The 12,394-nt window shown below is 37.1% G+C and overlaps 2 protein-coding genes across 3 annotated transcripts in view; one reads left to right on the forward strand and one right to left on the reverse strand.

Annotated features, from left to right (window-relative positions):
• Positions 1-12,394, reverse strand: part of wdfy1 (WD repeat and FYVE domain containing 1) — a 1,176,431-nt gene that overhangs the window by 112,091 nt on the left and 1,051,946 nt on the right. The window contains exon 13 of one of the 2 annotated variants that reach the window (XR_007425296.1): positions 4,357-4,378. The exons of the other annotated variant lie outside the window; for it this stretch is intronic. The gene's annotated coding sequence lies outside the window, so the exon portion shown is untranslated. Of the gene's footprint in view, positions 1-4,356; positions 4,379-12,394 lie in introns of those variants that run through there. 2 annotated transcript variants of the gene reach the window in all.
• Positions 5,256-8,605, forward strand: sst1.2 (somatostatin 1, tandem duplicate 2). Its single transcript, XM_007233519.3, has 2 exons — positions 5,256-5,512; positions 8,208-8,605. Exons 1-2 carry the CDS (start codon positions 5,354-5,356, stop codon positions 8,415-8,417), a joined length of 369 nt encoding a protein of 122 aa, XP_007233581.2. The 5' UTR covers positions 5,256-5,353; the 3' UTR covers positions 8,418-8,605.

A 12,394-nucleotide genomic window follows, 5' to 3' on the forward strand; every position in this document is an offset into this window, starting at 1 on the left:
TTTTTATTTTGCATAAAAATGTATTTTAAATAAAATGTCCACTTTAAACTAATTTAGAATCTTATTTTTTTGTGTTTTACATAGATATCAGGATTTCATATCAACATATTCCATATTTTGCATTCTTAAACTGAACCATAGTGACACAACCCATAGCTTGTTCTTAATTAAGGTGTGACTGAACATTACGGTAATCTTAAATATTCAGTTCCAGCTGATGTTCTTCTACTAGTGTCATACTGACTCTAGTGTGAGATTTTACCTGAGAGAGCCTGCGTTGTGGCAGCCGGGAGTGCCTGTGCAATTTGCCTTTATTTTTATTGCACTCATTCTCATTTATCATCATTGCAAACATGGAGTACAGGAAATAGGGGGTCATTACAGCAGCCTTTAAGTTCTTGGTTCAGTAGGCTAATGAATAATATAAACTCTGCTATATAAAACTGCTATGTATTGGAGGGATTCATTTCCCATATTACTGATCCAACAGTAACATAACCTTATATGTCACTTACTACTTAGTTTAATTTATTTCTTATTTTAATCAAATTTTCTATCCAATTCACAAGGCCAATTACCCAACCCACTTATTAGGACTCCCCCTATCACTAGTGATGCCCCAACACCAGGAGAGTAAAAACTAGAACATGCCTCCTCTGACACACGTGAAGTCAAACTCCGCCTCTTTTTAAACTGCTGCTGATGCAGTATTGCTGTGTAGCATCACAACGTGCTTGAAGTAAAGTCACTTGGTTCTGATACATCAGCTCCTTGCTGCACCGGGAATTCCAATACAAATTAAACAGATGTTTCCTTTATAAATCATTGGTTGTTCAGATCATCAATTTCAGTTAAATATATAATATAGCAGATGAATACAGTGATATTTGAGAATTGAAATTAAGTTTATAGGTTTTACAGAAAGTGTGCAATAATATTTTTAACCAAATTAGGCAGGCACCACAACAGAAAAATCACATCAATATTTAGTACATCCTCCTTTTGCAGATATTACAGTTTTTAAACGCTGCCTATAGCTTCCAATGAGAGTCTGGCTTCTGGTTGAAGGTATTTTGGTTTATTCTTCTTTACAAAACATTAAAAACATCTCTAGTTCAGTCAGGTTGGATGGTTTCTGAGCATGAACAGCCCACTTTAAATCACACCACAGAGTTTTAATAATATTTAGATCTGGGGACTGAGATGATCATTCCAGAACATTGTACTTGTTCCTGTACATAAATGTCTTAGTAGAAAAACTTGCAATTGGCCCTCTTAACCCTTTCTCGTGATTGGATTCACTTGTGTATGTAAGCCAAGGGTCAATGAGCGTAAACAAATTTTGTGTTTTAATAATTAGTGCTAAAGGTATTCAAATCAATAAAACAATAAGGGTGCCCAAATTTATGCACTTGCCTAATTTTGTTTAAAGAATTATGGCACACTTTCTGTAAATCCTATAAACTTCATCTTACTTCTCAAACATCACTGTTTTCGTCTGCTACATGATATATTTAACTGAAATTGTTGTTCTGAACAACCACTGATTTATAAAGAAAAATCATGAAAAGGATCAGGAATGCCCAAACTTTTTTATACCACTGTATGTGTCCAAATGGTTCTGATAATGAATGTACTTTAACTTGCACTCATTGCTGACACAGATGTGTAAATGTTCACATACACATAGCTTTTGTAGTCTAGAGCTTGTGGGTTAAATGGGTATAAACCCCCCAGTTTTGAGCTGTTGAGCAGTGGAACTGTGTTCTCTGGAATGACAGAGCTCCAGCTAATGCTTTCAGATGGGATGAGTTAGGGAGTTGTGGAGATGAGGTGGGGTGGGTGATCTTCCAACATCCTGACCTCATTAATGCTTTTGATGCAGAATACATTCAAATCCTCACAGCAATCCTGCCAAATCTAGTACATAAAATACACTTACAGCTCTGAGTATTATTTCTAATTTGTTTGGCCATGTCTCTTTTAGGCCACAGGATGGCAGTTTAGAGCTACATTTGTTTATTAAATTCAGACACAAATTCAACACCCTACCAGTCAAAAAATCTAGAACAACCACATTATGTTTTATGTCCAGCTAGTAACAGGATGGTACAAAATGTGTCAGTAAATGTGTAAGGGCTTGTAAGGAAAAATAATTGGAAACAGATCATTAGTTGGTCTGTAGCAATGGAACTTTTGAAATGGATTTTAAAAATAAGATTTTTTTAAGCAGTGCTGGAACAAATGTTGTTACTGCACTATATACTGCAGCATTTACACACTTACACACAGCACATTCACACTTTCATCATAATAACTAGAAAAAGACACATAGCGGTGAGCAGTGGTTTCCAGGCATGAACAGCACGCTTTAAATCACACCACAACTTTTCAGTAATATTCAGGTCTGGGGACTGAGATGATCTGAGATGATCATTCCAGAATGTTGTACTTGTTCCTCTGCATGAATTTCTCACTGATTCTTGAACATTGTTCTCAAGAATCTGCTGATATTGACTGGAATCCATTTGACCCTCAATTATAAATCCTATAAACTTTATTTCACTTCTCAAATATCACTGTGTTCATCTGCTGTATGATATATTTTACTGAAATTGCTGATTCAAACAACCAATGATTCATAAAGGAAAACAACTCAATCTTATTATTATGATTTATTTGGTTTATTCATACCTATTTTTAAAAAAGAATGCTGCAGGTGATGCTGCAGTAAATGCAAAAGCGCATCAAATCTTCATAACTAAATAACATTTGTTCTTTATTATTGTTTTCATTGTTTTATTATTTTATGCAGTATTTCATGTTGTAACGCAATCTAAGCTGCATTTTATATTTAAATGGTGATATTTAAATGAAGTTTATAATTAATAATTGATCTTCTGCCATGTGTACACACACCAAAGTGTTTCTAAAGTGCATCATGCTGGTAACAGCACTGGAAAAATTAAGAGCACTTTCCTTTGGCGTGTCGTTTGTTAGTCTGAGCAAATATTGCCTTTTTACTTTATCATGGGAAAATATTTGCAAATGTCCATTACCACTGTTTATCTTTGATACGTTTGTTTATAAAGCAAAACTAATAATAAATAAAGACTAATAGGTTGAGTGGTTCCTAATTTTTGAACGGTTAATCATTTATCCCTCTGTGCTAAACGTGCTGCCGTCTAAGAACAATATGATGCTGAAGATGAAACCACAAATAGAAAAGTTGAGACAGTATGAAGAATGTCTTTTTTTACAATTTGAAAAGTTTTTTTTTAACATTTGCATTGACTTCTTTGATTGATAACAGTCTGAACCCAAGATATATTTACGTTTATCTGCCGCACTTTATTCCTGTATTTCAGGCCTGCAGTACTTACGGAAATAAAATTAGACAGTAAAGTATTTACTTTATAATGTTGCCATTTCTCACAGTGCTTTTAAACTGCAGTTAAAACAGGGTAAGGCACTGAGGATACCAAGTGATAGTTATGTCTTCATAATGTGTGCAGCATTGTCTTGTTGAAATCTGCTTTGATGTTTTTGTAAAAGATGTGGTCCTGAAGGCAGCATCTGCTTCTATGAGATATCAATGTACATTTCTGAATTAATACTGCATCACAATAACACAAGGAGTTAATTTCTTACAAAAAATATATCTGGAATACTGATTCAACTGACTACATTATATGTGTGATGGTCCATTTTTCTCAGATTCCTATAGAGAAGTGGAGCTTCTGGACATGGTGATCATAAGGCTTGTGTTGTGTACAGTAGTAAAGTTGTGAGTGGTATTAGTGAATATAGTAACTCTGTATTGTAGAGTTTGTTGGTGATAAAGGTCATGGTGAACATAAGGCTTGTGTTGTGTACAGTAAAGTTGTAAGTGGTATTAGTGAATATAGTAACTCTGTATTGTAGAGTTTGTTGGTGATAAAGGTCATGGTGAACATAAGGCTTGTGTTGTGTACAGTAAAGTTGTTATTCATGTGGTTTTATCAGTTATAGTTGGTTCTTGATGCAGTGTGTCTGAGGGATCTGAGATATGGGGGTTCAGCTTAGGCTTGTGCTCTTACCTCTTTACACATGGAAACTCCTCCCTATTTCTTAATGGTTTAGTGATATTATGTTTCTGTAGAGGGAGAAATATGCAAATTATTTTAAATCTGTATATAAGGAACATTGTTTTTAAACATATCAATCATTTTCTTAAATTGTGATTACAATCACCTGTTGACGTGTTGTAGGCCTGAAATGCAGGAATGGATGCTTATTAATGAATGAAATAAAGTTGATCGTCCTCTAGTCCTTCATCAGTTCCCACAGTGACACTGTGTCACAGAGTTGTTCAAAAACTCCAGCAGCACTGCTGTATCTTATCCACTCGTACCAGCAGCACAACACACACTCATACACCTCATACACAACCTAGCTAATCAGTGCTGAGAATAACGACCTACCACCCAAATAGTAGGTCCTGACAATTGAAAATTGTTAGACAAAACAATCGTCTCCTGAATTTTTCTGATATGGGTTTGCATTTGTTCTAAAAAACAAAATTTCTACCTACTCTTTACTATACAATCCACTATAAAGCCAGAAACAAATGGATTTTATACTTTTACTCAAGCGTACGCGAAGTAAGCTCCCCTTAAGAAGTTATTTCATTATTTTAGCCTTATCCTCTTACTGCTGTAATTACTGTTCCTCTTTGCTGTACTTTTGCTCTTCCACATTCTATACGGTTCCCTTTTTATTAAAGATACACTTGCGGTTCATGTGGACGTCGGCGTAAAATGAGCTATGCAAATAAAGGGTGACTGATTAAAGCTCGATCAAGGCGGAACAATGGAGCATGTCAGTCAACCAGGCACGGCCACCCATCCATCCGTTACCGAATGTAAAGAAATTATACAGAGGAGCTTGCACTCAGAATCCATTAAGGCTGAGTTTGTGAAGCTTTTATCATTAATTAGGCCGCGGCGCGCCTGCAGAGGAGACAAAGGTAGACGCAGAGACATTTCTCTGTTGTATTTGCCTTAGATTAGCTGTGAGGGCCTCAGGCCTGTCGCACAAATTGTTTTATTGTCCCCCTCGTTGAAAAGTCAATATTCCTCCACTTGTGTTATCTTAATGAGAAACCGGTGCCATTCGCGGGGAACCAGAGGAAATCTGGGCGCTTTATGACATCACATTCCACGTACGCCCAGCAACCGGGGCAGCTGTCAGTCACTTGGCGGCTTTAAAAACAGCAGAACCACAACAGAACCAGAACCACAGCTAGCCCTGTCTCTACTGCAGCCAGAACTCTCCGCAAGCAGAAGCTGAACAGTCGAACGTCACCGGGACGATGAAGGTGTGTGTGCTGCAGTGTGGCCTGGTCCTGCTGGGCTTAGCTCTGGTTCTGTGCAGCAGCGGCGCCTCCTCTCAGCCGGATCTGGACCTGGATGTGGACCTGAGACACCGCAGACTTCTGCAAAGAGCTCGCGCCCTGGGCATTGCTGCACAGGTTAGACCACATGACCTCACACACAGCACATACACAGATATATACATATAACATATACATAACAACAGAGTAGGCAAAATTATACAAAGTCCATACAGGTGTACTAGATGTTTTATGTTTATCAGCAGAATCAAGAGCATGCATGTAGAATGACTCTGTTTTAGCACCATCCCATGGGTTCACTTCTATCATAGGTGGAATTTAAGTTTATGGGTTTGGAGGATCAATCATGAATTTCCAGGTTTTATCCTAAATGAACACAAATAATAATAATAATAATAATAATAATAATAATAATAATAATAATAATAATAATAATAATTATTATTATTATTATTATTATTATTATTATACAAATATAGAGGAATGTAAATGTTAACTGTGAAGAAACTTTAATACATTTTACACACTTTTCTTTAATGTGGGAGATAAATATCACAATCCAAAGCTGCCTTCAAGTCCTAACGGTAATATCGTATTTACGAGATGAGAGCACATGAAACCCTGAGTTTCCCAGTTGGAGGCATGTCAGTGACAAGTAGTCAATAAATTGATGCAGACAGTTTGTATTGTAATCTGTTTACACTTGAGTTAAAGCTACAACACTTAAGTTGTTATTAGCTAACTAATAAAATCGCTAGCAATACGTGAAAATGGGATAAAAACACCACTCACCTAATGTGTGTCTTATTCGCTTTATTCTCTTGAAGTAGGCCAAAATAAATCAGTTTTTTGTGATTAATAGACCATTAGGATTTTCCTAATGGCATCCATTTCCACCCAAACAAAAAACACTCTAAAACACCCAAAATTTAAAATTTCCAAAGAGGATTTGAAGGCAGCACAAGATTCCCCTGTCCACCCAGGGATAACCCCGCCCCTTTACAAAAGTAACATTAGTAATGCTTAACATCAGTGACATCATTACCTTCACACTTTTATTTGTAAGTGGCTTAAGACACTTGATGCTGCATGTTCAACATTAGTTAATAACATTATTTTCATTTATCTCTTCTATTTCTCCATATTTATCTGAGGTAAAGCTTAAGCTTTAGTCCACCCTGACGTGGTAAATCACGTAATTAAAGTAATCACAGTAATTAAAATAATTTTGTAAAATCTAAATGTTTTCTGTAATCCTTGAAAATGAACAAGAATGACTCTAGTTCAACCACATTTTCATCCAATACCAATTTTCTCTAAAATTGGCCATCCTGCTTCGCGGCTTGTCATAATAAGCTGGACATGACAGGACATTAAAAGTGAAAATAAAAAGTGATTAAACTTTAAGATAAAGTTTTGATGAAATAAGTAGATTTATAAGTGACTCTCATTTTAACCCTGTGAGGCACACATAGCATTTCTGAAGTAGTGTATATGAATGTGCGCTGTGCAGTAAGTGGTGTTACTGTATCACTGTGTTTTTATTTAATATTGGGAGCAGCTGGAGAGTTCTCACTGCTTGGAAACCATGGAATCTGAAAACAGATTCTCAATGAGGTTAAGATCTGGACTCTGTGGTGAACTCTTTCAGTCCATGTGTGAAAATGATGATCTCATGCTCCCTGAATCACTCTTTCACAATTCCTGCTCCATGAATCCTGACATTGTCATTTTGGAATTTGCTTGAGCCATCAGGGAATAAAAACTTAATTGATGTAATAACCTGTTCTATATTCAGTATATTCAGGTAGTCAGCTGACCTCATTCTTTCAGCACATACTTTTGCTGAACCTAAACCTGCAGACCAACTGCATCTATTGCACCGCACCCACAGGCTTGTACAGTAGACAATGGGCATGATGGGTCATCACTTTATCTGTCACTTTCTTACCCTGATGCTCCATCACTCTGGAACAGGATGAATCTTGATTTATCATTTTTCCAGTTAGCCTCACTGATATGTGATTTTCTTAAGGATACACAGCTGTTTAGTCCCAATCCCTTGAGTTCCATTAGCATTGTGCGTGTGCATATAAATTGAAGAATCCTCGCATCAACTTACAGATTTCAGACTCTTCTAAATGTCAAGATAATTTACACAAAAAAAAAAACTAATGTAAAGCCACCAAACCCCCTGAACAAAAAGTCACACAAAACACAGCTTTTCAATTTCAGTGAATAAATGGAAATGCTCAGTGTACACTTCACAACATTGTGCGGTAGTTGGGAATGGGTAGATGTTCATAACAAGCATGATTCAGGCTGGGTTATGACTTCATTATTACTCCAAGGTTTTCTGTGCAGATGTCAGTCAATCTGCTCAGAGATTGGAAGGCTGTCTACTTTCACTGTTTACAAATTCAGAGCCTCTTATTTAATTTAGCCTAGAATTTATACATTTATACATTTTATATTGTCATTAATGTGCACTTCCAACAAAAAAAAAACGTATCAATCACTTCTCTCTTTTGGGGAAAATAATTATTCTTTTCTTTTTTATGCTTATTTAGACTTTAGATAGATCTTCATTCATAAACACATGTAAAAATAGTTCACAATATAGTGAAGAAAATAGCTAATTTTGAAAAAGGTGGTCTCTGGTTATACATGTATTGGAGGAGGCATGCGCTTGTACTCAACCTCATCAATTAAGTTGAACACAGGGTAAAAATGTATCTAGAAACTTGATGGTTGTTTTTGACAGGAAAAACACATTGTAATGCTTATGTGTGTGTTTGATAAATTCTTTCAGGAATGGAAGAAGAGGGAGATGGAGGACCTGCTATCCCAGCTCACCCTGCCCGAGTCTGAGTTCCAGGAAAGTGAGATTTCTACACTGGGGTCTAAACAGGATGTCCGAGTGGAAATGGACCGTTCAGCCGAGAATCCCAACAGCCTGCCCCCTCGAGAGAGAAAGGCAGGGTGCAAAAACTTCTACTGGAAAGGATTCACTTCCTGCTGAGGCCCCACCCATCCACCCACATGACCTTAACCTGCCAGCTGAGTCCCTCCTCCTAAAAGCTCCGCCCCTACAAAAGACCAACGAGGTCAAATCATTAGTTGATTGGCTGTGTCAGTATCAGTCGACCAAATGAAATTGTAATGTAACTTAATTTATGTTTATGAAATAAAGTGTAATATTTCATTTGATTTTGTAATGTGTGTAAACTTTCATAATTATAAATGACTGTAGAAAAGGATTAACAGTGCAACATCTCAAGTCAGCACAGCACAGATCTAAGTCTCTGTAGATTGTAATTATTCTTCTCTTAACTGTATTTCCATCTCAGGTGTCCAACAATTTCAACAATTAGTTTACAATTAGATCATGTGGTGTTGATTGCATTAACAGATTAACACTCTTTACGAAATTCTTTTTTTTTTTTTTTTTTTTTTTAGCATTAAATGGCCAATATAATCAAGTACCAGTTGAAGTGTAGTTACATCTACTTTATTTTATGGTCATGAGGAAGTCCAAATATTATTTAAAAAATATTTTTTATTCTTTTAATTGTCACCGGTGCACGCTAACTTAGTAGCTTGGGGGTTGAACTAAACCATAGTAGCTTTAATAAACAGGCTAAACAGATATGGGCTCCAGTATGGAAATGTAAATAGTTTGGCAATAAAATAAATGAAATACACTTTTACTGTAAAACATTACAATTACATCTGCTGAATTAACTAGGAATCCAGTTAAAAAATTATCTGCTTTTTTAAGCCCTAAATATGCACTGCAAACTCAATGAAGGATTTAAAAAAAGGCAGCACCCTAAATGACTAGGCCTGTGCAAATTAGAAAATTTGACAACACGGCAGATACATTTTTGGCTTCATTTCTATAGAACAGGAAGGGACAGAACCAATCCTGCCATGCTTTCTGCACTCTTTCTCACTTTCCAGTCCTAAATGATTGCTTTGGCATTTAGCTTCTGTTTGGGTTATGCTTGAAGGAATCGTTCCTCTGTCTTTTTAAGGTTAGCCAGTTAGCGAGATGTAGGCTCTGGCAGTCACAAATTAGCATGATTAATGATAATTAGTGGACATGAGGGAACCCTCCATTTGCTTAAAGACTGAGAGATGTCTCGCTTAACCACATGATTAAGAGTGACAGAGAGCGAGAAAAGGGAAAGACGGATGGAAAGATGGAAAGAGAGAGATAAAGAGCGATTGCGTTCCCGCATCATTAACAGTCGTCCGTAGTGACGTCTGGACGCATTAGGACACACCGTGTCGGTGGACACGGAGAACTGATCACACGCGAGGTGTGTGGACAAATAGGATACACACACAGACACACATCAGTCTGATGTATTTTTCATTAGTGCATTATTGGCTGTGAAAGCTGCGCCGCGCTCGCCGCTCCATCTCCAGGGGCTCACACAGAGATGTGGTGGAAAAGCCAGTTAGTCAGCAGTAATTGTGATTTAATTACGCTCCTGAAAGCAGCGCAAATATTTAGCCTCATCTGCTCTGTTTGATTAACAGCCTTGAAGAGAGACTTTGTCAGGCATTAAAACAGCTTTCCACTGTGATGTTTACAAAGCGTGCCTTTTATTCTCCTCCTGTGAGCGGGTACAGATGTGTGTGTGTAGTATCAGGCATGCCTTCATATGTCCACTTTCCTAATAAGCACTAAGCACTATGAAGCTTTGAAGCCCATTCCCAGCAGGTAGAGGAATAATAATAAAGACTCCTTATAATGAATGCAGGACTGAGCTGGAGTAGAACATGCAGGTTGATGAATGGATGGGATATACAAAGAGAAATGTTTTTTTTTTATTGTATTATACCAATATAGTTGCAATAAGGTTATAAATAAAATTACACAGGCATGCCACATATCATAGGACAGAAACTAGCACTGTCATGTTTCATGAAATGTCTCATAAGCTACAGAATACTAACTTGTGGGAATTGTGTTGGGCCACCCACTTCACTCCAACTCCAACTCCCATAATTCACAGCATCTTTTCATGAGCACATTGGCCAGCAGAGGTTAAATTCTCTGCCCAGCTCAACCCGATGCCCAACCCGAGCTTATGCTGAGATTTTTTCCATTATTTTCCTCGGGTCCTGTTAGGTCAGGCTCAAGAAAATGGTCCGTGGCATAGGCCTGCATTTTTTTTTATTTTATATAAAGCTATGGCATGATAATCACAATTTATCAAAGTAACAACTCAAACGGTTATTTTAAAATAGCTGCACAAGTTAGAATATTATAATGATACATCTCCTCCACTTGTCCGCCTTAGACAAGTGGAGCAGCCTTTACGCAGCTAAAATAAAAAAATACGTCAATCACAGCACATAGGGTACATCTAATATCTAATATCTAATGGTGTATGCTCTAGTATTTAACAGCATATGCCATTTGTGAGTGGTCTTTATTCATTTTGTAGTCATACATGTTAGGGCTGCAACGATTAGCCGGTGTAATAGACTACAACAGAAAAAAATAACACATCAGTGTAATATGCTTTGCCCAGTATTTCAGAGCTAAGAAACAAATGGTTAGAATTAGTCTATGGAATACCACCAGCAAATTACAACTGAGATAGGTAGGTGTATTTTTAGAACAGTTCTGTTTACACTAGTTAAAAGTCAAAATCCACCTCAGGGTTTTGTTTCAACTGCCTGGGCGGCTCTGCTGCGGCTCATCCATCACCGGGGGGGATTTGTACTTTCTGGACCTGAACTACCCACCTCTGTGTGTTTACATAGGTTTATATAGAATCTCCGGTGAATTTCGCATTTTACAGAAACTCTGAGACTAGATAAGTGGCTGAACTGCAATTAGCAGGTCATTACACATGCTGTAAAGTAACATATGACACTGCAAAAACTGTTATTAGTGTAAAAACTGTTGTTTGTCTCACTGCCTCGCAGTGCTGTTAGCCAATCAGAGGCAATATGTTTGCATGTATGAATATTCAAGAGCCAGAGCCGAAATACTATTGTTTGTCCCCCCCCCCACTCCTCCACGGGACAAAAGCACCTTTATACCGGATCACCAGAGCACTTGGCATTTATTCCTACTAGAGACCACATTAGAAATTTTAAAAAGAATGAGAAAACATTGTAATGAGACCTTTAAAATTGTAATCAAGTAAAAACCTAACAAATATCTATGTGTGATGTGCAAAAGTTTTCAGTATAATAGTATTTCACTCTGAAACATAAATAAAATCCAGTGCAATCAGTTAACAGTTAATAGTGTCCAGCTGTGTGTAATTGAGTCTCAGTAGGAATACACCTGTCAGAATAGCAGCAAAAAGGACCTGTCAGGTTTTGGCAGGAGCAGGAAAAGGACGCGGAAGCAAATGTGAGCATTTCATTAAACAACAAAGAAAACAAAAAGAAAACAAACACTGAGAACATGGAACTAAGAAAACCAACAACCTAACAGACAAAAAGACAAAAAGAACTGACAAAGGAGAACGGAAACACATGAACTACAAATACACACAGACCAAAACAGGAAATTGGAAACACCTGAGAACAGGTAACAAGGGGGAGGAGCTACAAACGAACAGGTAATTCCAGGTTCACACTACACGATTTTGGACCAGTTTTTCAGTCGCTGACAGTTTTTGTTGATTGTTGACAAAAAATGTAGAGGAAAATCGGGGATCACTACTGAAACTACTGAAAGAGACTCACCGATTCGTCCCTATATTCAACATGTTTAATATCTGGCTCAGTCGGCGACTAGATGTCAGGAGCAACCAATATAAGAATGAACAGCGGAGCTGTTTGAGTCTGACCACCCTACCATTCCCCCTGTTATATCCTGAAATGACTCTAGAAGGAGCCTCTATGAATAGGGGTGAATAGAGCTAAAAGCTAAAAACTTTTAAATTAAAAAGTATTATGAACTACTTGTTCTGAATATTTCTTTAATTTTAGAAAGTAGAATAATATACTTTACTTAAAAAA

Source organism: Astyanax mexicanus, chromosome 18, assembly GCF_023375975.1.
Source record: "Astyanax mexicanus isolate ESR-SI-001 chromosome 18, AstMex3_surface, whole genome shotgun sequence".
NCBI lineage: Eukaryota > Metazoa > Chordata > Actinopteri > Characiformes > Acestrorhamphidae > Astyanax > Astyanax mexicanus.